Genomic DNA, 26,982 nt, shown 5'->3' with positions numbered 1-26,982 from the left:
AAGCCAATATCCACAATAGACTGGGGGGGGGATACCAGATACCACTATTGCTAGTATTGAAAATAATCACAAGGAATTGGTTAAGAAGAAACCATGCTTTTGAGACCAATTAAGCTTGTTACTTTAATGTCAAACATGTCAAGATTGTTGAATGATTGCACATGATTTCATCATATAGCAATCCAGTTCAGCCAATAATCAAGTCCTGAATTTTTAAACTCGTAAACCTATCAAACAAAAATTGGCTGGTGCTTGCGCTGTCTATCTCTGTACGCGATCAGGGGATCTGCTGGTTTTCCTTCACCCTGTCTATAGCCTGGGACACAATTAGAAAAGGGGAGGGGTATGTTAGCAGGCAATTATGCACAGTATTATATTTAAATACAAAGTGCAACCTATGAATCTCATGGCCATCAATATGTCAAACACAGAGAGGTCCTAGTGTTAAATGGTTACCAGTTTACCACCTAGGAGATCTCTGAGCAAAGTAACACAGATATAATTATTGTAACAATTCAAAATGAACAAAAGGACCGAGTTCCCCTCCACCCACGGTGAATGGGATTTCATTCACCGAGGGGCGGGACAGGACGGGAATGGGTATCGGGAGGGTATTCCCTAGAATGATGGATGAACCGTCCTCTATGGGTGGAGGAAAACTTTGTCTGGAACAAAATATACTTGATTGTGACAATTATGTGAAAGAATAACATCTGGAACAGATCTGGATTGACATAGCCCCAAAAGAAATCCAAAAATAGTGGTTGCCCCACTTTATAGAAGCTATGGTAGCATACGCCAAAACCACTTGAGTTGACGCTTGAAGAAATGATACTCCCATGTGTAATGGTGAAAGGCTTTTGCATATCAAACAACAATTCAGAAATCCCGATTACTAAGAATAATTAACATACCATAGAGCTCCATGAACTCTATTGGAACATTTTGGAATAGGCCTTCCTTTCCAGGTCACGTCTGTCAGCAATCTGAAATACATTTTTCACAATTTCATAACTACGTCAAAAAAAATCACATAACAAACCAAAAATGCTTAAACATTGGAGCAATTATGGACCTTCTTTTTTGCAGCAGCAAGCTCCTTTTTTATGCCACCTGAAAGACAGGATATATTAATGCAAAGAGAAATCAAGAGCTGATTTTACACAGGAATATTCAACATAGAAGAGTGTATAAATACAATCATTTGTTGACCAATTTGCTAGATAACAAGGACATGGCCGCAAGTTTGGTATCCACTGACATGGCTTGTCCTACATGGAACCTATTGTGAAAATTACATAGGTTTATACAGCTACAGACAAGGACACAGGGTGTTTAACAGAGAATAATGTCGAAAAATGAGATCTTTTATGTGATGTGGGTGACTGAAGGTCTCGCAATTCCAACATTTTGTATGGCAACATCCAAGGTGTTACAACTTTCTAAAAAAACCAATGCAGTTGCTTATCTCAATCAGATTAAATAATTAAGCATATCATATCTACACTGTTCGAACTTCGAACTGCTGAACATTTCAAGGAATTAGAACTCAGGATTAGGCATCGGATCAGACAATATGGCCAGATTGTAGCCGATGCTTCAGTATCAGATTAGTATCAAAGGATCAGTGTTGGCCGATCCAACAGATTTGCTCCTTATACTTGAAATTTTGTGCCATTTACATTTGTAGCATGTGAGCTACACAGGGGCACCAGAAATTACTTTTCAAATGATAAATCAGCCAAGTTCATGTTGTCTCCTACTTTGAGCATTTTGACAAGAGAAACTGAAATTGTATAATTCACTGACCATCATTTGGCTCCAAGTCTAATGCCTTCTTGAAGCTCTCCACTGCACCATCCACATCATTAAGTGCCATATATGCCTGAAATGTAAATAAAACCATTATCATTGGCATTACAAAACTACTCCACTGAAAAAACAAAGTCGTCCAATATTCTTGCTTCCAAGAACGTTTTCGACATTTGCACAAAAACTCAAGCAACCCCCAGGAAAGGGCAAAATTTAACAAGTACACAACATCTGTGGACCACATCACAGAAAACAAGCAAAGCCAATCAGTACATATCCCTGCCAGTTCCTAGATCAGGAATCATGCTAATCTTGAGCTTCCAGACTAGTTCCTAGCCATTCATTGCAATAAAAAGATAATGACTGGTCACTATCCATGGGAATCTCTGAGGTACACCAGCTAAAGCTCAGCGTAATTCTTTCATATTACCACATAATGACTCGTTGCCTTTAATGTAATAGTACCACTAAGACCAAGAACTCAAATACTAATTACAAAGCATACCTGCAATCATTGTTAATGTTCCATGCTATCAGCTAAAATGCTAGTTAAGCAATAAAAGTAACTGGAGTAAGCAATACATTTAAAACAGTAATGATTAGTCAAGCTATCAGTGATTCAGTGCATAGTTGTCACAGCCCCTAGATGAACCAAGGCGGTCGAAAGGGGGGGGGGAATTAATGCGACACCAGCAAGGCGCCAAGGCATTGCCTAGGTGACCAAGGCGCCAATCCAGGCAAAGCCGCCTGGACGCCTTGACAACTATGATTCAGTGTTCACCATTCCAAACCAAAGCATATCAAAGTTACATACCACACTCAATCCCATAGACAAAAGCTTTAGATAAAACAGGTCCAACATTAAGATGTCAGTGCTGAATCGAATGTCTTCTCAATGTACAAGCACAACAGTCTAGGCTATAAAGCCTCAAACTATCTTAACAATCCCTAAAGCAAAGAGTTTCAGTAAAGTAGATTCGACGTGTCCTCAGAAGGTCCATCATGGCTCTATTGCAAAAAATCGTTGAATTAAGAAACAAGAAAATACAGAACAGCAATGTATAAAAACAAAGCTTGCAATGATTAGAACAGCCAAAATGCCAGTTACAAGATATTTATAAAGGCATGCACATGCAACTCAAAAGCACTATATGGATGCAAGAGCCCAACCTGCCCTTGGCGAAACAAAGCTTTCACATTATTCTCCCCATCACGCATTGCAAAGTCTGTATCCAGCAATGCTCCTTTTAAATCTCCTAATTTCAACTTACAAGCCTGAAGAAAGCATTTTTGCAAATCAATCATTTAGACAAAGAGGGGAAATCATTAAAACAAGAAGCAAAGTAGAATCCATTAGCAACTAACAAACAAACCTAATTAACGAACATGCTATGAAACAAGATAAACAAGTGGGCATCCAACATGAATATAGCATGAAAGAGATTTGACACAGTTAAAATTTCCTTTGACCATAATGTTGGAGCATGGACTAAATGGTAAAAAATGCTAAGATGTTACCCCTATGACCCTATTTTCATGTATTTTCCCTTCAATCAGCATCGCTTTGTATAATTAATTAATATATGCTTGTCTTAACCGTTCATTTCTAGATTAGCATGTGTTCTCGTGTGCACACACACGTACACACAGAGGAAATAATATTAATATACCCATCAAGAAGATCAGAAATATTTTTTCCTGCTGATAAGAAACAGTAATCTTCATTTTAGTAAAACATATCTGATCTAGTAAGAACATTGTTTGACCTACAGCTCCCTGCCCCCACCCTCTTGGTTCTGATATTTGATTGACATTTACTTCTGTTATATCATCCTCCAACTAATGTAGAACTGGAATGAAAGTTCAACCAGTCCCAACACAGGATCTGAATAAGGGGAACAAAGGTCCAATTCGATGGGGTTAAGACTGGGATGGTCTAATAGGATGTGGTATAGTTCAAGGGTAAGGGTAATGTAATTAGAGGGAAATAGGTATAAGGAAAATAGGGAAGTCAAGGGGTGATGCAACAAATCTACAGCAAGTAGTAATAATGAGTTTCGATTGAAAAGGTGATGTCTCTAATGGCTGGAATGCTTGAGAAGAATGAGAACAATAATTGAAGAGTAACCTCCTGGGTTTCCCACCGCAAGGAGTCAGCTTGGATCACACACCAGCTCCATCACCAAGGATCAAACACCATGGATTTACTTCAAAAGAAAACAACTGCTTACAACAATATTCAATTATCCAACTTCCCCTTTTGGCTGAAAACAACCTTACATATAAATAGAAGCAAAAGCTTCCAAGAATGGACATCAAAATCCAACTTTCCTAATACTTGACTTTAGGAAACCTCCTACCAAACATTGACTTATTACCACCAACCCCTACCTAACTTTGACATTGGAGCCTCCTTTGACAATAAGGCCCCCTTTATTGACAATACCTACCACCCACACATAATACATGTTAAAACACATGGATTGACCAAACCCAACTTGCATGGGTTGGGCCTTAGTCTTGGGCCTAGGCCAAAGCTCATTAGGACTAATAAAAGTTGGGCCTATGATGTTGGATTTGATCCACATCAATAGTCCCAACCTATTATGGGTCAATAGGCCTAGCCCATTAAGGTTGGGCTGATCTTCATCACACAAGCAACAACCTTCTTCTTTTTCTTCCTTGAGTACACCCTTGGTTCTGCACCAACTCTCCCTGGCTTGAAAACATTCGTCTCCGACGAATGGGTGAAGGCCATATAACGTTTGTACAAGTCCGGATCAAGCTTCTTGAAGTCATCGGCGTGTATCCAAGTGTTATCACGTCGTGGGCAACCCTTCCATTTGACGAGAAAGGTATGGTAACCGGTGCCACGACGAGTGGTTTTGTACATGTCGTCCAAAACCTCTTCAATGATATCTGTAGGTGGGGACTGAAGTTGGGGCAGTCTTAGCATCTGCTCCGTATCACCATTGTTAGAATGATGTCCCACGTACACATGGAGATCAGCAACGTTGAAAATGTTGCTAATGTTCATATCTTCAGGCAGCTCTAACATGTAGGCGTTAGGTCCAATGCGTTTCAACACCTTGTATGGACCCATATTCTTAGGATGAAGCTTGGTATTGAAGCCTGGCTGGAACCTCTCGGGCTGAATATGCACCATCACCATATCTCCTGGCTGGAACTCGACATAACGGCGATGGCGATCAGCTGTGGCTTTGTATACTTTATTGTTGAGGGCGATGCGTCACCTAACATTAGCATGCACCTCAGTGATGTGCCTAATGAACTCATCCGCTTCAAGATTGAGGCGTGCTTGAGGTGGGAGTGGAATGAAGTCAATTGGGCACCAAGGCTGCAATCCAAGAAGTGCTTCAAAAGGAGTACGCCCAATAGTTCTATTGACTGAACTATTGTAAGCAAACTCAGCTATGTCTAAAATGGCTGGCCAGGTCTTCTCATAATCTCGAACTAGGCACCTCAAGAGATTTCCCAAGCTTCGGTTCACTACTTGATCGCCCATCAGTTTGTGGATGAAAAGTCAGAGAAAACTTCAATTTAGTGTTAGTTTTCAGCCACAACGTCTTCCAAAAATAGCTGGTGAACTTGACATCCCGGTCTGAAACTATAGTGCTTGGCAGCCCATGGATACGTACAACCTCTCGAAAGAACAGCTTTGCAACATGAAAGGCGTCGAAAGTCTTGCAACAAGGTATGAAGTGAGCCATCTTGGTGAAATGATCAACCACCACCATGATGGAATCATGTCGATCCTTGGTAAGGGGTAGTCCGAGAACAAAGTCCATGCTGATATCTTGCCACGGTGCATGTGGCACAGGCAATGGAGAATATAGACCTGTATTTTGGCTTCGTTCCTTTGGCCAGCTGACATACACGACATCGTTTGATCACATGGTCCACATCTTTGGTTAAGTGAGGCCAGTAGTAGCGATCAGCCACCAGTGAAATAGTTTTGTCCTTGCCAAAGTGACCTCCTAAACTTCCTCCATGTAGCTCCCTAATGATGTGATGTCGTAGGGAGGAGTTCGGAATGCACAGACGCGTTCCTAAGAACAAATAACCATCTTGTACTGAATATTTAGCATGCTGCCTGCCACGTTGCAGCTCTTCATAAAGAACACTGAAGTCAGGATCGGCCGCATATTCTCCTCTGATCTGATATAGCTCAAGGCATGAGCTGAAAATGTAGTCAAGGTCAGCACCTTTCTACTCAAGGCATCGGCTACAACATTCTCCTTACCAGCCTTGTACTTCATAGCAAAGACAAACTCCTATAGGTATGCAACCCACTTGGCATGGCAATGGCTAACTGACTTTTGTGAGTGTAGATGCTTGAGTGCCTCATGGTCGGTGTAGAGGATGAATTCTTTGCCAATGAGATAGTGCCTCCAATGACGTAGCACTTGAACAACAGCATAGAACTCTAGGTCATATGTGGAGTAATGTTTCTTTGCCTCATTGATTTTCTCACTGTGATAGGCAATACGGTGTGGCCAGCTTGCATCAAAACTCCACTTAAGCCAACATGCGAGGCATCGGTAGCAACCTCGAAGATCTTGTCAAAATCAGGTAGGCGAAGTATAGGAGCTTCTGTCATCTTTTTCTTGATCAGCTGTAGTGCCTTAGTTGCTGCCACTGTCCACTTAAAACTGCCCTTGCTCTTCTTCATACATTCAGTTATAGGTGCCATGATGGCACTGAAGTTTCGAATGAATCTTCTGTAGAAAGAGGCCAAACCATGGAAACTACGAACTTCAGTGAGTGTGCGAGGAACAGGCCAGTCAAGGATACTTTTCACCTTCTCAGGATCAGCTTCAACACCCTTTGAGGAGACGATGAATCCAAGGAACACCACCTTGGGCAGCATGAAGGAACACTTCTTGAGGTTCACATAGAGCTTTTCCTTGCGTAATACCCTGAAAACTTGTTTTATGTGGTCGATGTGGTCAGTAGGGTCCTTACTGTAAATTAGAATGTCATCGAAATAAACCACAAGAAAGTGACCAATGAAAGGACGAAGTATCTGAGTCATCACCCTCATGAATGTGCTTGGTGCATTAGTCAAACCAAAAGGCATGACCTGCCACTCGTACAAACCATCCTTGGTTTTAAATGCTGCCTTCCACTCATCTCCTTGTCGAACACGGATTTAATGGTAGCCACTACGCAAATCCAGCTTGGTGAAGACTTTAGAACCGGTTAACATGTCCAACATGTCATTTAACCGTGGTATAGGGAACCTATACTTGACTGTTATTTTATTTATCGCCCTGCTGTCCACACACATACGCCATGATCCGTCCTTTTTTGCGGTAAGGAGGGCTGGTACAGCACATGGGGATAAACTCTCCTCAATGAAGCCTTTTTGTAGTAGATCATCCACTTGTCTCTTGAGCTCTGTGTGTTCTATAGGACTAAGTCGATACGCAGGCAGGTTTGGCAAGACTGAGCCTGGTACCAAGTCAATGACATGCTGGATAGCTCTCAAAGGGGGGAGCTCATTGGGTAGCTCGTCAGGTACTAGGTCAACAAAGTTGAAGAGGAGCTCCTTGATGGGTGGTGCTAGCTGAACCACAAGCTGTGGAGTCACTTCTTTGGTCACTAGTGCCAATATCAGCCCTGTGTCGTGGCTGGTCCGCTCAAACTCCTTCTTCGGAACAGCGAAGATCTCTTTGTGGGGCAGAGCTAACACCTTCTTCTTCGGGGTGGGAATTCCTCAAGGACCGTTTCTTTCGCAGCTCCTCAGGCAAGTTGATAGGTTCAAACAATGTGTGTTGACCCTTATACTGAAAACTACACTGATTTTTCTTTCCCCCGGTGAGAACATCATTGTCATAAAGCCACGGCCTCCTTAAGAGTACATCTGTCAATTTCATGGGGATAACATCACACCACACCTTTTCATCATACCTAGAGAGCTGTAAGGGGACAGCACAATGCTGATTGACCTCCAAGGTAGTCCCATTCAGTAAGGAAACCTTGTAAGGCTGAGGATGCTTCTTTGTCTTCAACTGAGCACTCTTCACGAACAAATCAGAGACCACATTGACACAGCTGCCACTGTCAACAATGACCTGAGCCGTACGACCGGCTGAATACATACGGCTGTAGAAGATACAATTTCGCCGCCAATCTTCACCTTTAACTTCAGCCACCAAGATGCGAGTGACTACATGAATACCATAGGTGCCGTCATCATTTTCGTCAGCCCCTTCATAATAATCAGCATCTTCGTCTTCCTCTTCCAATGGTACAGGCTATACGCTAGCATCATTCCCAGCTGAATCTTCATCTTCTTCAAGAGCCAAGGCCACCGTCCGTTTCAGAGGGCAATTCTTAGCAAAGTGACCAGCTTCTTGACAGTGGAAACATTGCACTTTGGAAGTACTTTCCATTGGTGCTTTTCCTTTATAATCTGAACGTGGAGGAGGTAGTGCGAGGTGGGGTAGCAGCATAGGTCTTAGCTGAAAAAGCCCTCTTTGGTTCCCCATCTGAACCTCCGCAGCGTTTGCTTGTAGGAGCTAACAACTTTTCAGCATGGGCAGCTTTCTCAAAACATTCTCGAACACTAGACACGTCCACAACACCAATAGCACGGTTGATGTCAGATCGCAAACCCAAACGAAAACGGGACAACACCTGTATATCATTTTCCCTTACTCCGATACGTGAGTAGAGAGCGTCGAACTGCTCCATATACTCAGCTACGGACAGACTTCCTTGCCTTAGAGAGTTCAGCTGGTCTTGCAATTGTGAACGGCAGTGACGTGGTAAATACTTCGAACTCAGATCTTCCTTCATCTCCTCCCAAGAAATGGGAGCTCTACCTCTGTCTTCTAACTTTCTTTCTTCGGTTCTCCACCTTTCTTGAGCAGCACCAACCAGCTTGGTACGTGCTAGCTGCATTTTTCTTGCCTCTGACATATCGTACCATCGGAAATAGTCGTCCATGGAAGCTAGCCAATCTGAAAAGATTTGTGGATCAAGCTTACCGTGGAATTCCTTCAATTCAAGCTTGACTTTATGGGAGTCATCTCTTCGACAGGGTGCTTCAATTTCTCCATCAAAGTAAGACCTTATATATTCTTCAAAAGTAGGTCGTTGAGGGGATCCTCTCTACTAGTTGCCTTCAGGTATCCGTCGATTATTGCGATGAACTTCGGACCTCATCTGATATCCCTCTTCCTCAAAAGAGTGATTGGTTGAATAACCCTGAGGAGGAGAAGTGCGCTGCCGTTCTTCCAAGGCCAACAATCTATCACTTATAGTCTTCTGTTCTTCTCTGAGTTGCTGAAACATGGTGATCACTGTTGCCATAGGATCTGGAGCAGGTGGAAGGGTTTGATTGTTGTCTTCTAGAGTCATGGCTCTGATACCAAATAATGTAGAACTGGAATGAAAGTTCAACCAATCCCAACACAGGATCTGAATCAGGGGAACAGAGGTTCAATTCGATGGGGTTAAGATTGGGATGGTCTAATAGGATGTGGTATAGTTCAAGGATAAGGGTAATGTAATTAGAGGGAAATAGGTATAAGGAAAATAGGGAAGTCAAGGGGTGATGCAACAAATCTACAGCAAGTAGTAATAATGAGTTTCGACTGAAAAGGTGATGCCTCTAACGGCTGGAATGCTTAAGAAGAATGAGAACAATGATTGAAGAGTAACCTCCTGGGTTTCCCACCGCAAGGAGTTAGCTTGGATCATACACCAGCTCCATCACCAAGGATCAAACACCATGGATTTACTTCAAAAGAAAGCAACTGCTTACAACAATATTCAATTATCCAACTTCCCCTTTTGACTGAAAACAACCTTACATATAAATAGAAGCAAAAGCTTCCAAGAAAGGACATCAAAATCCAACTTTCCTAATACTTGACTTTAGGAAACCTCCTACCAAACATTGACTTATTACCACCAACCCCTACCTAACTTTGACATTGGAGCCTCCTTTGACAATGGAGCCTTCCTTTGACAATAAGGCCCCCTTTATTAACAATACCTACCACCCACACATAACACATGTTAAAAAACATGGATTGACCAAACCCAACTTGCATGGGTTGGGCCTTAGTCTTGGGCCTAGGCCAAAACCCATTAGGACTAATAAAAGTTGGGTTTATGATGTTGGATTTGATCCACATCAATAGTCCTAACCCATTATGGGTCAATAGGCCTAGCCTATTAAGGTTGGGCTGATCTTCATCACACAAGCAACAACTTTCTCCTTTTTCTTCCTTGAGTTCACCCTTGGTTCTGCATCACCAACATTCTTGTCTTTCTTTTTTCACTACTTCCCCAATCCCTAAGCAGTCCATCTCCAAAGTTTCCAAACCATGACCAAAACCTAACCCTACAACTATCAAAACCCCAACAAGGTGCTCACCCATTGAAAATCCCAAAAACCATGCCACACCATTTATCCTATCCATCCCCACACTTCTCTTGACAACTATTGCTGGAGTGTCACCTGTAGAGAATGTTCGGCTTCAGAATTTATGTTTTTACCCATCAAACCAACTTTTTAATCTCAAAATCAGCCAACATCCCTCATAAGAGCTAGTCTTGTAAGCAAAACACACTTACTTTGAAATGATTGGGCTTTTATGTCCAAGAAACGATGCCACATAGGCAACATGGAACTTTGTTTTGAATCAAAACATTATGTAAGACAAGTGAAAATGCATAGAGCATCTCTTCCAAATTCTTTTTTGTTTTGGATCAAAATATTATGTAAGACAAGTGAAAATGCATGTGAAAATGCATAGAGCATCTCTTCCAAATTCTTTTTGGCCAACTTCCTGGCTAGATAATCAGCTACACAAAAACATCCTATTTGTTGCATCTAAAACTATGGGAAAATCTAAAAATAGAATTTTTATGTCCAGATTCTCATTTAATATACAAAATATCCCTAAATATTTTAGGCCTAAAAAAGGATCCGGAAATTCCATGAATGAAATGGAAGGGACCTAGGTGAGAGAGTTGACCCCATATTCCCTGTATTCAAAGACAAATGCCTTCCTCTCACTCAAATCTGATGACAACAAATTCTGTAATATAATGTTACCCTAATAATTTATTATGTTTTTTAAACTCTCTTGCAGTCACTGTTTCTTCTTCTTTGCATACACCCCCTATAATGTTGCGATGACCCGTCCTTCATCTAACTTGACTATATTTGTAAACAATCTTAGCCTCATGAACCTTTAAATTTCACAAACACAGCAAAACATACACAATTATCTAGGGACTAGGCTGAACAGAGTGGTAAAGATACCAGTATTTTGTTAAGCAGCATGTTTTTCGGATATCGAATATGCTACCAAGACATATCTAGAAGTGTTCATAACTCTCATCAACTCTAAAATTTAGAATCTTACAGAACTATTTGTGAATATCTGTGACTTTGTTTTCCTCAAATATGTACTCTTCTCTGCACCACGACATAAGTATACAAATCAGACTGGAATAAAGAATGGTAACATAGTACTCCTAACGAGAAGAGGCGTTATTGAAAACAAAATATTGACCTTCATCAATGTCTTCTTTCTCCCAGCAAATATCCAAGTAGCGCAAAGCCTTCCGGTACTTCCTAAGAGCCATCTTGTAGTCTTGCTTCTGTACACAGTAGAAGAGAAGGTTACAGAAGAATGTGGACCAATAAAAGGTGTTTATTAAGAGACACTAAATGATTGGATTAACCACGAAAATTATATCACCTTTGCATATAAGAATAACTCAGGAACGCATTACTCATCAGACATGATCAGTGAAATGTACAAAAGTGTGAATAATACAACCGGGAAAATTTCTGTGACATACAAATTACCTTGTAGTGCACATTTCCAAAATTTTTGGCAGCATCTACAGCCTTTATCCACCAAGCAACCTCATTAGACTTCTCATCGAGGTCAGCTGGCCATTCGGGATAAGTATCACCATCTTTAAAAAAATTAGAAATCCCATCATCTTCCCCTTCAGGAATTTCCCCACAATCCGCAATGATAACATCATCAGTGGGATTATCACCATCACGAGTAGTAACATGCTCAACTGAACGAACCACTCCCATGCCTTTAATAACCTTTCCAAATATAACATGTTTCCCATCAAGATGGGGAGTACGAGTAGTAGTTATAAAGAACTGAGATCCATTGGTGTTTGGGCCAGCATTGGCCATTGATAGCATCCCCTTTCTCTCATGCTTCAGTTCAAAATTTTCATCTTCAAACTTCAAACCGTAAATAGATTCTCCTCCAGTGCCATCCCCTGCAGATGTATCTCCACATTGTATCATAAAACCTTTAATAATCCTATGAAAACGGACGCCCTGAATAAAAGAAATATTGAAAAAATTAGTAAACTGAAAAGTCCCATGGAAAGTTATTCTGAAAGGAACAAAGTGAATATGACACATATAAGTAGCAGAGTTCTTGCATGTTGGTCTAACAAGATAAAAGATAGAAAAACTGCACATTATTTCATTGAGTTCTTGAAGAAACTGAGGAACTAACAAATGGGCATAACACACGAAACATTCCAAATAATCAGTGCTGAAAAATAGCTTAACTTATCAGAAATAATTAACTACAGAAAAAACAAATAATCCCTTTCTTCCGTTAAAAAAACAACCCAGAAGAGTAAAAGTCAAAAGAAGGATGCAGAAAAAAAACCAAGACAGACCTTGTAATGTAGAGGAACACCAGTGTTGAGACCAATGCCCTTCTCTCCAGTGCAGAGAGCCCTGAAATTTTCGGCAGTTTTAGGTACCACATCGCTGTATAACTCGACCACAATCCTCCCTTCAAGCTCCCCTCCAATGCTAATGTCTAAGAAGCACCGTGGGTTCACCATCTCTTCCCTTCTCAAGGTCAATAAATCCAATAACAAAAAAAGACCCTAAACGGCTAAACCCTGTTTTCTTATGAACTCTAAAAAACACTTTTGGAATTTCCCGCACCAACTACTGCAATTTTCAATTTAAACGATCACACTGGCGAGGGAGCGCTGGGTGTGGGTGTGGCCTTGGCCTATGGGTGTCGGGACTCGCGAGAGGGAGGGTGAGAGACAGGAGACTGGGCTTTGGGTTTCCTATCTTTATTTTATTATTATTATTATTATTATTAGGGAAAATTACATCCGCCTCCCCTGTACTTTGGCCTAATTACACGTTCCTCCCCTTGATTTTCCCATCTTACATTTTGACCCCTTATGGTTGACGGTGTTAGAGTGCTGTTAGTTACTAGTTTAAAAAGACAGTATTACCCTTTACTAACAAATTAAAACTACATTTTCTATTCTACCCTTTTCATCATCTTCAACCTAAAACACCTCTTTCTTTCCTCCTCCACCGCCAGCACCACCAATACCACCTCCACCACTATTGCCGCTGCCTCCTCTGCCTCCTCCACTGCCAACACCATCACCACCGTCACCGTGGATGGTGATATACGAGGGTCTAACCTGCCAATGAAACTCAAATTTGATATTAACTAATTAATGGCCAAACAGAAAGCTCATATTTAAGGATCCCAAAAATATGGTTTCATGAGAGCTTGCACCAGAAACCGGAAACACCTTCTATAGATCAAACTCATTCCATTGTTTCAGATTGGTTGCAGAATGTGGTCTAAAGGGGAAAAATAGAGGGCACAAGCAAGTTGCTCCGATTTGCATATGGCTTTGGAAGACCGCCACCTCCACCGCCGTTTAATTTCTTAAATATAGGTGATTTTTCTCGTCTGCCGTTCTCCTCTGGTATCATTATAGTAGTATGATAAAAACAGAGGTCGGAGAACATGGGCACGAACCTTCACCGTCTGAGGTTGGACCCAGCTGCTGCTGATTTCCAGGCTTCTGTTGGTGCTGGGGTCCAGAGCGATTCCGACTCGTCCTCGGTCGTCGATTTTAGCCACCACCCACAGAGTTCTCCTAGGAGATTCGATTTTGACCTGAATCTCCCCCCTGCGCCGAAAGTTGTTTGATACCTCAATTTGGGCATCGCCAGTTCAGATGGGACTTTTTTTCCCCAAAAAAAATATTTTTATTTCTCGCTTCTTTAGTTTTGAACAAAAAATCGAGAGCGGAATTGTATGTAAATGTTTTTTTTTTTTTTAATCCAACACTGGTTCTTTTGCAACTGAAAAATCAAAAGTTTCTCCATGTTGTTCGTTACTACAGCCATTGTAACCTTTTCACTGAAGAGATAGAAAACGCAGAGATGGGTTTCTCCATGTTGAAATTGCCCTTTGTTTTTTTGCAGGTTGAATGGTTTTAGATGAAGAGATAGAAAATGCAGAGATGGGTTTTGAGTCGCAGGAGTGATTTTTTCTTTTTTTTATTTATATTGATTCTCTCTGGGTTTACGAAGAATTGGTTTACAGGAGAACTGAAAATCTAATTCCATAGTGGAGTGTTAAAATCGATAACGCTATCAAGGAGAAAATTTCCAAAAGATATGTGAAGAAGAAGAGAGGGGGAGGGGGGGAACAGTAGAAAAATTAGGGCTTTGTGATCTGGAATCGTAGAATAAGAAACCAGAAGAACCAGCTATCGCGATGACGAAACGATGTTCCCTGATGGATCATATGATTCGTAACGTACGAAACAACGATTCTAACTATCCATGGGAGCCTCAGTAGGGTTTCTGGTTTATAACACCACAAGCTCGAAGGATATATCGGTTGGTGGAAGGAAGAAGAAGATGATGGAGAAGAAAAGAAAAAGAAGATCAACAGTGGAGAAGAAGGTTCAGCTAGGTTACCTACCGTTAGGGTTTAGTGAAGTGGAGAGGAAGAGATGGAGGTACTCCATTTTTGTTCTCGCCGGAGTTTGCAAGAGAAGGTCGGGATTGGAGGAGCAGGAAGAGGAGGAAGAAGAAAAAGGGTAAAAGGGTCTATTTACATGGATCAAAGGTTAGTGTGGGGATTAAATCAAAAGGGTAACTGAGTCATCTCATAAGGATCAGGGTTAGTTTGGAGATTATGAAAATTTTTACTATGCCACATCAGCATTTAACAGACGGACAGTAACGATAGGGGTGTAATAGTAGTTATTTTCATAGTAGAGGGGAGGGATATGTAAGGTGGGAAAATCAAGGGGAAGAATGTATAATTAGGTCAAAGTACAGGGGAGGCGGATGTAATTTTCCCTTATTATTATTATATATGATTTGGTTGTACTATGCGCACTGTGCTCATGTTCGTTTATGCGTCATACACGAGTGCTAGCTTGCGGCTTATGCGTTTATCACCAATAAATAAACCTGAGAGTAGGTTGGCATATGTCAATCAATCTACACAAAGCCTCGATTTTAGAAAACTGTGTGGGGTTTGCAACGGCCCAATCACTAGTGTTTTTAATTGGAGCTATGAACACCCAACTAGCTGGCATGGATCATTATTGAGAATTATATGACTTGGGATCTAGGGTTTTGTAGTTTTGGCAAATAACCCTTTTATTTTTTTATTTTTTTGATAAATAGAACTTTATTCATTAGAGAGGGAGAAACGCAAGGTGTCAGAAATACAGATGTCCAACGACCAAGGAGTGGACACAGGCCAACAAATCCTATTCGCAACAGATTTAGTCTTTTGGGCCAAGGAGTTAGCCACGCTGTTAATCTCCCTGGGAATAAAAGAAAAGGAGCAAGTTTTAGAGTAAGTCTTTAGAAGTTTGATGTCCGAATGATGAATCGTTATCCTCTCCGTTATTGCACGTGCACTAATGCATCGTGCGGCGGCCAAAGGCCATGTGCACCATGTGAGGTTCGTTTGTGCCACGTGGCCTTCTGTAGTGCCGCATGATGCACGTATTGCATCGTGCGAATGCTGAGAGGATAAAAATTCCTAGATGATGGGAGTAATTTCAAAAGGTGGAGGGGACTCATAATTGATGAACTTTACCACTTCTTGACCGTCAGATTCCACTTAAAGCTACTCGATACATTCTGAGATAGCCAACAATAAACCATTTTTGATAGCCATTTTTTTTTAAATTTTTTGGTAAATAGTTTTGGCAAGTAACCCACCACCATCATAGTAATCTTACCAAAATTGAACTTTCAGTATTGCTTAATTCCCAAATCATTGTCTAACCTAACACAAACACATCAGTTTTTAGATTAAATTTATGGGTAAGAGTTTTCTGTGGGGAAACGTGATCCCTGAGCATGTGTAGGGCCAATGGGAGTATGTACAACGACATCAACAGGGTGGTCATTACTTCCTTTCATAGGGTGTTAAACTAAGAGAGCATAAAAATATGGTTACAAATTATTTGACATCTTAGAAGGTGCCAATAAGAAATTTCCCTTTCCTTTTGTATAATTCAGTTAATTTTTTTTTTTAAGTTGTATGTAATTTACTAAGCCTACACAACCCTTTGTTTAAACGTAAATTATCAGAAAGTAAAACCAATTAGGACCGGAGAACTATTTTATTTCTCTTACATAATTTATAGATTTTAGACATTAAATAATGGACTATGTTATAAAACTTTAATTATTTTAACATCTTATAAAAATAAATTTTATAATTTATATATTTTATGTTTTTTCTTCATCCATTACACATGGAAACAAATAGTGTTGATATAAAAATACATAGAGCAATAGCTTCCTAAAGGGCTCACTTAGGAAAGTATATATTATTGTATGATCTTAAAATATGCCATGGAGGAGCTCAAACTATGCCAAAATTCTATGGATAAGTATGACACAATGTCCCCCACCCACATATTAAGTTTGAACCAAACAAAGTTGACAAAATGAAATTTTTTGAAAATTCATTAAAACCATTTTCTCTTAGAAGTGATAGAAATGAAGTGAGGTAAAATTATAACACTAACAAAATGGAAAAGTTTTCAGCCAAAACATCATTAAAAATATTTTCTCTATATTGTGAGTCTCACTTTGTTTTCATACATCAAAAAAAAAAAAAAAAAAAAAAAAAAAAAAAAAAACCCTCAAATGTGTAATTTCTCTAAACTATATTTTTCTTTATTTTTGTTTTGAAAATTTTAGGGAGAATGTTCTTTGTCTTAAGTGCAGTGCACCAGAACACATGGGCACTGCCACTCAAGGGGGCAGCATTGCGCCCACCCCCATGTGCCTAAACGTGCTTGCACTGACGAAGAACAGCCCCAAAATTTTATTATACTTCATTTTACATTTAACTAGATGAGTGTTAGTAAAGAATGACACTTTTCAAAAAGACAACAATTCATTTAGATGATCTAACTAATATGATGATCGATCCACCATTTCGAGCCACGTGGACATTTGATTTTTGGCAAACATACTATTGGATGAGTTGTACCCCTTATGAATTAGCCATGTGCAAGTTTGGAATTCAATTTCAACTTTTTGCCAATATATTGAGCTTAACCTTGTATACCCACACAAAAAAAAAAAGTACATTATTGAAATAAATTTTATTTCTAAAGTGCATTATGACACGAGAAAATAGAGAAGAATCGAGTTTCAAAAAATGAGAATGCATTTCTTACCCCTCCCAAACCCCTCCCCCAAAAAACAAAAAAAATGAACATGCATATCAAACACAACCTTGGAATGCAATATCAACCTAGAATCCAAACTAAGGGTGTTGATTTAGAATCGAAAACCAAAATCGGTCATTTACAACTGAATCAAAACAAATTGGTTTGATTTTACTTTTAACATATGAAATATTTTGTTGTTTCGGTGTTAGGATTAAAATTGTCAGTTTGAACTGAACTGAACCAAACCAATTAAGGATCCAAATAAACTATATACCTTTTTTCATGTGTTTAATCGATGTGTATGATAAATTCTATCATTCTTTCCTTTTTGAATACCTTCCTTGCATATGTACAAGACCGAATGCATTCGATTTCTAAAAATGATTACTAGTCCTTAACTTTTCGTGCAATCCTTCATCTGATTGTGAATGATTGATTTTTTAATCTTTTCGACATTAGTTCCATAGGAGCAAGTCAAAATGATTGAGAAATAGAACCATTTGATTTAATTCGTTCTCAATAGCCATGAGATGATCATCTTAGGGTGATTCTTTTGTTGACGAATGTCCTTTGATAGTGAAGATGTAGAAACTTTACCCACACTCTAACAAACAAGGATTCTGGTTTTTGTTGGTGAAGATGTAGAAACTTTACCCCCACACCTAAAGTTGGGTCCAAACTGAATACAACCGGATCAAAACCAAACAATGAACTGAATAAAAACCGAACCAAACCATGCAGATTTGAATCGACGATTCCCGATCTAATTCTTTGAAACCCTGCCTAGGAGGTTAGGTCATGGTTTGGTTCGGTTTACTACCCGGCCCAGTTCCCCAGTTCCTCTAATAGGGGCTGGTGGACCCCACCCGGACAGAGTGTTTGGGCAGGGGTAGGGTGGTCATTCCCCCCTTGTTAGAGGAACTGGGGAACTGGGCCGGGCAGGGAACTGGAGGTGATAAAGATCCGACCCATGACCCGAAATCCAGGACAAGATAGTTGCTACTTGCTGTTCTGAAATCCCTAATGCCAGATTTGATCGAACGAGAGAGACGGAGACCGTGAGTGAGTGAGTGTGTGAAGAAACCCAACATGGGAATTGCAGCAAAACAAGAAGGTATCTTCTGCTTGAAATGGCCTTGGGACATCCATCAAAACCCTAAAATTTCAAGTTCTAATCCCTGCCAGTTCGAAGATCCCTGGCTCTTAAAATCTATGCAAAATCTCGGACTCCTCGCTACCAATCTCTTCGATTCAGCTTTTAAAATCTCCGACCCCTCCACCAAATCCTTCAAACCCTTCCATTTCGATATCGGAATTAAACCATTTTCTTTCAATCAAGGAATCAATGGGAAGAGGAAACAGTTTTTGTCCCCCGAAGAACAAGGTGAAGCTGAACACCGAGCTCTAGCTTCAGCTCTGGCCAGCGGTAAAGAGGCTACAGTTATTGAGTTCTACTCTCCCAAATGTAGACTTTGCAATTCTATGCTTAATCTCGTCATGGAGATAGAGACAAGGAATTCGGACTGGCTTAATATTGTCTTGGCGGATGCGGAGAATGAGAAATGGCTACCTGAGGTTTGTAATGTTTCTCCCCCTGACCTGATTATAGGTATCTTTTATAGTCCATGAAGTTCGAAATTTTCTGCTTGCTGTAGAGTAGAGTTCCACCCGATGAGGATTGTATGCTCCTTCAATTTCTGGATTGTCATTGAACCAATTGTAATAAGTTCTTTATCATTCATATTCTGGAATTAAACAGTAGCTCTGTAGATGACAAACTAGTTTTAGTGAGCAATGATATTGGAACTTATGGTGACACTGGTCAGATCTAGGTTTTATTATCCTTGTACTTTGTCCCTAGAACATTTGTTAACACCTTGGGTGGGGGGGGGGGGGGAGAGGGATGTTAAGATATTATATAGATAAGCTTTCATTACCTGTTTTAGAAGTTATATATTTAATGAAGTGTTGTTTTTGCATGTTACTTGTAGCTATAACCATGTTGTTGAGTGGACAAATGAACTTGGTCATGTTCACAACTGCAATATTTGATTGAATCCTCTTGATTTGTGGTGAATCCATAGTCAATTTTGTTAACTTCAACTGTGTTCAACCATTTCCACACACCCTCACTTTGAAACGATTACAGTTTCATTTGATTGAGTGACAAATAAATATTTATTAATAGCATCTAATAATAAGAATTGGATAAGGTTTGAGATTTTGACAGGATAAGTCATTTCAATCCTTGCTGAAATAAAAATATTTGCTTGAAATGGTTGAAATCTGGTATATATTTGGTAAAATTTTGGGAAACGAAGGGAAATTAGGGATATATATAAAATTTTGAGATGAAACTTTAGAGGATGCTTATTTAAGCATAAATAGACATGTATGAATAATTAGATGTAAAAAAGAACCACCCAAAGTGCTATTTTGGTTTTGCACCCTACATGGTTTAGAGTATAACACAGTAGTGGCATTAGTAGTTGGGCTAGAATCCAGTTACATATGAGCAGTATCGAATGTCTATCTGAACAAGGAACTGCTTCCTGAGGTGGCTTAATCTGACAAGTGAGGTATGCAGTATGCTAGTGCTAAAAACCACAAAAAAGGTGCCCCCCAACAGGTTCTTGCCAAACCGTTAGACCTTGGTTGTTAGAGTGTAGAAGCTCAGGTGGATTGACATGATCTGTCCTGGTACATAACATTGAGACAGAAATCTTCTACTGCATATGCTTAAACTTTTTTAGCAATTTTTTTTAACAGAAATCTTCAAATGCATATGTTCAAACTTTAGTGGTCAAAGGTGCCTGAGGCACAATCCGATCATGATACTCATCTACAATCCAATCATGGTACTAATCCACTAAGTCGTCCTGATAATAACGACCCTCCATTTCCTAATACTAAGTCTTTCCGACTATAATTACCCTCCATTTCCTATGGGAAATGTCATCATTCATTTGTGCTCAAACCATTTTCTTTGGAAATGTGGTTGTGGTCTGTGCATTACATGTAGATATGTTTGAGCAGGTTCATATTTGCATCAAATCTCATATTGGCACTACCATCTTTCATTTGTGCTTAAAGCACTTTCTTTAGCTGTGGTATGTGCATCATGATTTCATTCAAGTTTGCAAGTGGTTCTTCCAATGGTGTCACTTCATAAGTTAAGAAAAAAAGTTTCCAGCTGATTTGATTTGGTTTAGTAATATGTTTCTTGCAGCTCCTCTATTATGACATCAGATATGTCCCTTGTTTTGTAATCCTGGACAAATATGGGAGAGCATTAGCAAAAACCGGTGTTCCATCTAGCCGGCTTCATGTAGTGGCCGGTCTTTCTCATCTTCTCAAAATGAAGCAGCCTCAGAAAAGCGCTGCCAAAAATTCACCGTCAGGACCAGGTTAACCAAAATCAAGTTCCTAAAATCCATGTAAATTCATTTGAAAGTGTGATCTTTTTCAATGTAAGGCATTATACTTATCTAAGTTTGATGATTTGTGCACACTTAAAAATCAGAGTTTCCGGACTTAATGTGGAGGACTTTGATAGAGGTTAGCTTAGATGTTTTTTAAATCAGAAGAGGAAATGAACTCTGAGTCATCTTTGAATTTTGAAGCTTCGAGGAAAAATATTTGAAACTTGGCGACCCTTGGTGATGTTCCTATCTATCAAATTGCAGTCACCAATCACCATTTTGTTAAAGTAGGCTACTGTTCTGCCCTGTTGGAAAAGTGAATAGAAATGGAATTAAAATAAAAATAAAATGACAACTTTTATACTAATCTTTATCAAAAATTATTGTCTAACTAACTGAAAAGTTGACTAAATGTAGCAATAAAATTTTAGTTTACTTTTCAGTGACATTACTTGGATTTGAATAGGAAAAATAAAGTATCCGAAGTATTCACTTGAAAGTTTAATTGCTGTATGTGGTTTGTTTTAAGTTCTCTTCTTCATCTCAAGATTTTAAGTTAGTTACATATTCATTATAACCAAAGTTTCCATTTTCCTCTTTGCATTAATGTCTCTTCCCTTGATTTCCCTTCACTTTTAATCAGTGGAGTGAAGAAAAGTATACGTTTTTGTGCAATTTTCTTTTGGTGCAACAAAGATAAAAATTGGTTGCCATTTTCAGAAATAAATTAGCAGGTAGTTAAGTAATAATGTAGCATCTGTGACTTGATGAATATTCTGATTCCTTTTCTTCAGTAGGGATCAAGTTTAATATTATAGAATGGGTCTAAACATTTCTCTCTTTCATTATTTATTTATTTATTTATTTTTTGGGGGAGGGGGGGAGAGGGAAAATTATCCTCGCCAATTCCTTAAAGTGTGGCAGTGCTAGGTGGAGATGTCGACAACTGGCAACTGCCGCATCCAATGGTCCATATCAATGAGCTTGGACGGTTGGATGCGACAGCTGTTAGGTGTCGACATCTCCACCGAGCACTGCCGCACTGCTACACTTTAGGAATTGGAGAGGATAATAATCCGGGGGGAGAGGGGGGTTGTAACATTCATGAGGATGAACTCTGCAGGTTTTGAACTTGTCATTTGACAAGTGATTGATTAACATTTGGGTGGGTTAAAAATGTTTTCAGAGTTGTAGAAAATTACAATTACGATCATGCCTTTAGCCTACATTATTACATTATTATAGGTTTGTGAAATTCGTGTAAATTTATAAATTTTGAATCTTGATTTTATTCACATTATATAATCTTATTAAGCTGACAAATTTACAATTGAAATGTGTATAGAATTCTTTATGATATGGACCCACCTATGTTCACCATTTCTAGCCACATTTAACCCTATAGAGCTCGTCAACCTTATTGAACGTTACGTCTCTTCTTTTTTTTTTTTTTTTTTTTTTAAGTTTTTCCTTCCTTGGACGGGTCACGGGTGGGCAGCGAGTGGAGTTGGGCTAATCAATATGCATTAATGGGCCCAATGGAGACCCCGGGCCGGATTTACACAATTACCTGTTCAAGAAAGAATGCGAAATTACCAAGAATGCAAACCAAACGCAGCCTTAGATTGCGTTTGGTATACATTGTTGGAATGCATAATAGAGCTATATTCCCAAATCTGAAAGAATGCAAACACCATGAGCACAATGTAGACTCGGATTGCATGAGAGAAGTCAGAGATGCAATACAGAGGGGCGTTCCAAAGTTAATGCCATGGCGGTGGTGCTTTCCAGACGAGAACAATACCTTCAGACAGACAAACAAGACAAAGAAAAGAGAGAGAGAGAGAGAGAGAAACATGTAAATTTATGGAGTGGGAGTTCTTGGAGGTTTGTAGAGAAGGTTTCTCGATGAAAGGAAGGTGATTCTGGTTTTGGTAGTTTTTCTTGAGCGCATTAAATGCATTAAATACGGAGCCCACACATTTGAATCTCCACCCCTTTACTGAGAGGGTAAGGAAGAAATGATTGATGGCTTTACAAGAGAGTAGAACTGTAGAAGATGTTAAAATCCTGGGTATTAGAAGAATTTTTTTTTTTTGGGGGTGTAAAACTGGGTATTAGAAGATTGGGAAAGTGAACGTCATCTGGTCGTGTAAAACATGCTGCCGCTGCACCTAGACACACGGGCTCGCAAAATGATCGTTGCACTCTTGGTCATTACAATCTTTCTAGGAGTGTGGCGATCATTAAGCGTGCCCTGTATCTGGGTGCAAGGGAACTGTGCGCTGCATGATTGGATGGCGTTCTTTTTCCCAAGAAAATTTTGTGAGATTCAAAAGAAGAAAAACTGCTCATGCGCTGACACCTATCAAGATTCCTTCCTCTTTCATCATTTTGTTTTTTTCACCTGCTTGAACAACCCTGCAGGTGCAAGCAACAAGCACGAGGGCTGAATTTTGCATAATCAGGGTCTTGATGAGAGAGGAGATCTCACATCAACATCAAGAAGAGGATATGGAAGAGAATCATTTTTCTACACTTATTGAATTGTGAATTCAAATTAAATCATCCCATTATGGAATTTGTTTCATAAAGGCATGATTTAGGGGGAAGATTGGTGATTGGCTTTCATATGGACATGCCATAGGAAAAAAAAAAATCCTCTTCAGTGCCTTACTCTTGTGGTGCATAGCAGTGCAGGTCTGAGAGCTCAACACATGGAAGATGTGACATCCAACGGTATCGAGCTTGAGAAGAAAAAAATAACTGCCTTGCATCGAGCTCGTACTTCACTGCAGTGCACCGCAAGATGCTTGCACTGTAGAGGATTTTAATCCCATGCCATATCACCAATATTCTAAAAAGAATTCTTTTTAGAAAATAATGTTGTGAATAAAGAGCGGAGACAATCTAAGTTTTTTGCCTAAATCTTCACAATGGACACTCTATCCCCTTACAGATTTGATTCTCCATCACTTCTCTCCATCAAGCTCCTCTCTTTTATCCTTTGTGTGTGTCTGTGAAGTTGGATGTAGGATTTTATGAAAACCATAGTGTTCTTGGTAGTGATCATTTATTCTCCTACTAATGTGCAAAATTTGAATTCAAAATAAAGTTAAAATATGCAAATCTTTGAATGATTTGAGTTGCTAAAATTAGAATTGCAATACATGGTATCCTCTTCATATTCTAAACTTGATCATCTGATATGTCAGGTCGCACAAATTGGGGATGGAAATGTCTTTCTGGTCCATACAAATTGAGTTGTATCATGTTGGGTCATAAACTCATAACTCGTACCCAAGGAGAAGAGGTCTCCGCTCTACTACACTGGCATCCACCACCACACCATGAGGCGTTCCCCGTAAAAGGAAACTTTGTGAGAAGAAAGAAAGAGATGGAAATGCCTTTCTTGTCCATACAAGTTGAGTTGTATTAGGTTGGGTCATAGCTCGTACCCAAGGAGAAGAGGTCTATGCTCTACTACACTGACATCCACCACCACACCAAGAGGCGTTCCCCATAAAAGGAAACTTTGTGAGAAGAAAGAAATGGGAATTTCATTATACTTAATGTGAATTCAAATTTGAAAGAAAAATATATATTCTTTTACTTTATATTTTATTGACAAACAAAAAACTAATAAAGCAAAATAGGAATAAATTTTTTTTATTCATTTCTTGCCAAATAAGCATGATTTGAGCCACCCGATCGACTCAATAATCCGGTTGGAATCTGAGAGATTGTTTGGAAGCTACATAATTGCATGTGCACATTAGGTTGTCTATGACAACATTTCTATTTCAAATTAGTATTTCTGAGTCAGAAAAATTTGTGTGTGTGTGTGTGTGTGCATTTTTGTTAATTTGGAATACTCTTGTACAAAAAAAAATGTTTTATGGTAAAATCAGGAAAAAAAATCTGCTGCTAAAAAAGAATAGAAACATGTATGGTGGTGGTGGTGGTGGTGGCGGTGCTGGTGAAGATGGAAGAGGGAGTTGTGCTTGTGCCAGTAGGGACTGGGGAGTGGGAGAGAGTCAGATTTATTGGATTGATTTTGTTATAAATTTTTGTTTATGGTTTTTTTTTTTTTTTTCTAAAACGACTTTAAATTTTTTCCAATGACCAAGAAATGTATTTTTTTCTTACCAGTTCATTTATAAAAAACAAAAAAAAATAAAGAAACACACCTGGCATCACATACATGTTCTGTTTCAAATTATTTCAAAGAAAAAACACACAAACACCAGAACTATATTTTAAACGTTGCCATACACACCCAGTAACCACAACTGTTTCTCACAGATTTATTTATTTCAGTTTCAGTCATGAATGATCACTGATCAGTGAGTGAGGGTACTGAGTTACTAACTAGTAACTACTACTATAATAATCTATGTCTGAGAAGCTGTAAGTGTTTGGTGGGGTTTAAAAATGGAAACAGCTTTGGCGTATGATGAGTTGATGACAGTGGGGAGGGCCCTTAAGGCTTAAACCCTGGGGCCTGTGATGGTGCTTTCCATGATGGTCACACTCTCATGCTTTTTAATGCATTGTGAAGAAGATCCAATACAGTAACCTAACAATTTGGATTTCATGGCCTCGTTTTAATAATCATATTAAAGAAACCAACAATGAGAAGAAGAAGATAACAGCCATGGACACAGAAGAAAACAGAAAAAAAAAAATAAAAAATCTCCATAAATAGAAATTGAATCCTGTCAATTATAATCTACTCTCAGGATTATAATGAATTATAATGAATATAAGAAGATTTTTTTACTAAATAATTGTTGGGTTCAGTTGCATCAAGAAGCTGGCGATGATGGCCATGATCATGGTGGAGATGATCAGGGTAACCCACATAGAAGACACAGAAGATTATAAAACAAAGGCTCAGGTTTTGAAATCTCTAACAACCATGAAAAAAGCTCAGTGCCCATCATCTCATGAAAGTTCTCATGCTTTCAGTAATGCCATCGTAGCAATGACAAGGAAGTTGGGAATCCCAGAAAGAACAAAAAAAAAAAAAAAGAAACAAGAGTATCAGATACAGAGGAAATTAACAAAATGAACATATCCCATTTCAGATACAGTAAAAGAAGAAAAAGATGGATATACCATGTTACGAATCAGAAGCGACATGTGGGTTTTCTGCAGATTGTTCGGTCCGTTTCCTTTCATGAGGAGTTTCGATCTGGATTGCAATAGGAACAGAGTCGCCGGAGCCGTTAGTATTGGGTGGTGGTGGTCGTGGTGGAGGAGGATCGATCCTTCCGTCGATGCAAGAAGCGCATTTGGTCTCTACCCAACTTTCGAAATCGTATTGGCCATAGCCCATGATTCTTCTTCCAGAACAGATACGCCCGATCATCCCTGCAACGACGCCCAAGATGGTGATCACAGCCAGGACAGCAATAACAGGGCCTATTGATCCATGGCTCGAGTGGGTACTGTAAGTCTCCTGATTTGTAGTCATCGATGGCGTTTGTTGCTGTTGAGATCCTATTGGCATTGACATTTTCACTAGAAACAAACCCAGAAAACCAGACTACTTCTTCTTCTTCTTCTTCTTGATGAGTGAGGGAGAAGAAACAAATGAGAAAGTTGAGATTTTTTTAACTTGGTTCTTCAAGAAAAAACAAAAGGGGAAGTAAAAGGGAATCTGGTTTTGTGATCCTACAACTTAGAAGATAAACTACCACCGAAGATCTTGTTAAGATTTACGGCTTAGGTAGTATAGAAAGAAATCAAAAACTGATTCTTTGATGATGTTCTGGAAGTGGGGAAAACGAGAAATGGCTGTAATTGGTGATTATAAACCCCTCCAAAATCATCCTATCTCTTCGCCAAGAGCATAGGCCGTAGAGTTTAAACTTCAAACTTCGAACATGGATGGATGAGACAAATGAAATTACGGATAGGGTTTGGGTTTTTAGCTGTAAAAAGTCGTTCTTTCTGAAAACCCATGATTACCCACCTCAAGTGAGAGAGTGAAAGAGAGAGAGAATTAGAATATCTGTTTTGACCAAAACCCTAGAAAAACCCTTTCAAATCAAAAGAAAGAGCTTTTTTCAGGACCCTTTCTGGTACTGAAAGAAACCATGGAAAACAACATCAGCTTTTTTCTGCAATTCTATTTTAAAATGGACAAGGGAAAAGTTGATTTGGCCTTTCTTTAAACAACAGAATAGTAAGAGTAATCCAGTAAAACTAG

At 39.3% G+C, this 26,982-nt stretch overlaps 2 protein-coding genes across 4 annotated transcripts; one reads left to right on the top strand and one right to left on the bottom strand.

Annotated features, from left to right (window-relative positions):
- Positions 1-97: 97 nt before the first annotated feature.
- LOC122662694 (peptidyl-prolyl cis-trans isomerase CYP40-like) lies at positions 98-12,705 on the bottom strand. 2 transcript variants are annotated; one of them, XM_043858397.1, is made up of 9 exons: positions 12,526-12,705; positions 11,672-12,172; positions 11,373-11,460; positions 11,223-11,275; positions 2,983-3,087; positions 1,810-1,885; positions 1,076-1,113; positions 915-986; positions 98-316 (listed from the first exon to the last, which is right to left on the bottom strand). In XM_043858397.1, exons 1-8 carry the CDS (start codon positions 12,694-12,696, stop codon positions 933-935), a joined length of 1,086 nt encoding a protein of 361 aa, XP_043714332.1. In that variant the 5' UTR covers positions 12,697-12,705; the 3' UTR covers positions 98-316; positions 915-932. The 2 variants fall into 2 exon arrangements, 1 of the variants encoding a protein (XP_043714332.1); XR_006333078.1 differs by lacking the exons at positions 98-316; positions 915-986 and having other exon boundaries at positions 2,983-3,038.
- Positions 12,706-14,547: 1,842 nt separating this feature from the next.
- LOC122662696 lies at positions 14,548-20,998 on the top strand. Of its 2 annotated transcripts, none has more exons than XM_043858400.1 (3): positions 14,548-14,590; positions 18,424-18,918; positions 20,556-20,633. In XM_043858400.1, exons 1-3 carry the CDS (start codon positions 14,549-14,551, stop codon positions 20,556-20,558), a joined length of 540 nt encoding a protein of 179 aa, XP_043714335.1. In that variant the 5' UTR covers position 14,548; the 3' UTR covers positions 20,559-20,633. The 2 variants fall into 2 exon arrangements, with proteins under 2 accessions (XP_043714335.1, XP_043714334.1); XM_043858399.1 differs by having other exon boundaries at positions 14,557-14,590; positions 20,573-20,998.
- The last annotated feature ends 5,984 nt before the right edge of the window (positions 20,999-26,982 follow it).

This window comes from Telopea speciosissima, chromosome 5, assembly GCF_018873765.1.
Source record: "Telopea speciosissima isolate NSW1024214 ecotype Mountain lineage chromosome 5, Tspe_v1, whole genome shotgun sequence".
NCBI classification, from domain to species: domain Eukaryota; kingdom Viridiplantae; phylum Streptophyta; class Magnoliopsida; order Proteales; family Proteaceae; genus Telopea; species Telopea speciosissima.
This window is presented reverse-complemented; position numbering and strand designations above follow the sequence as displayed.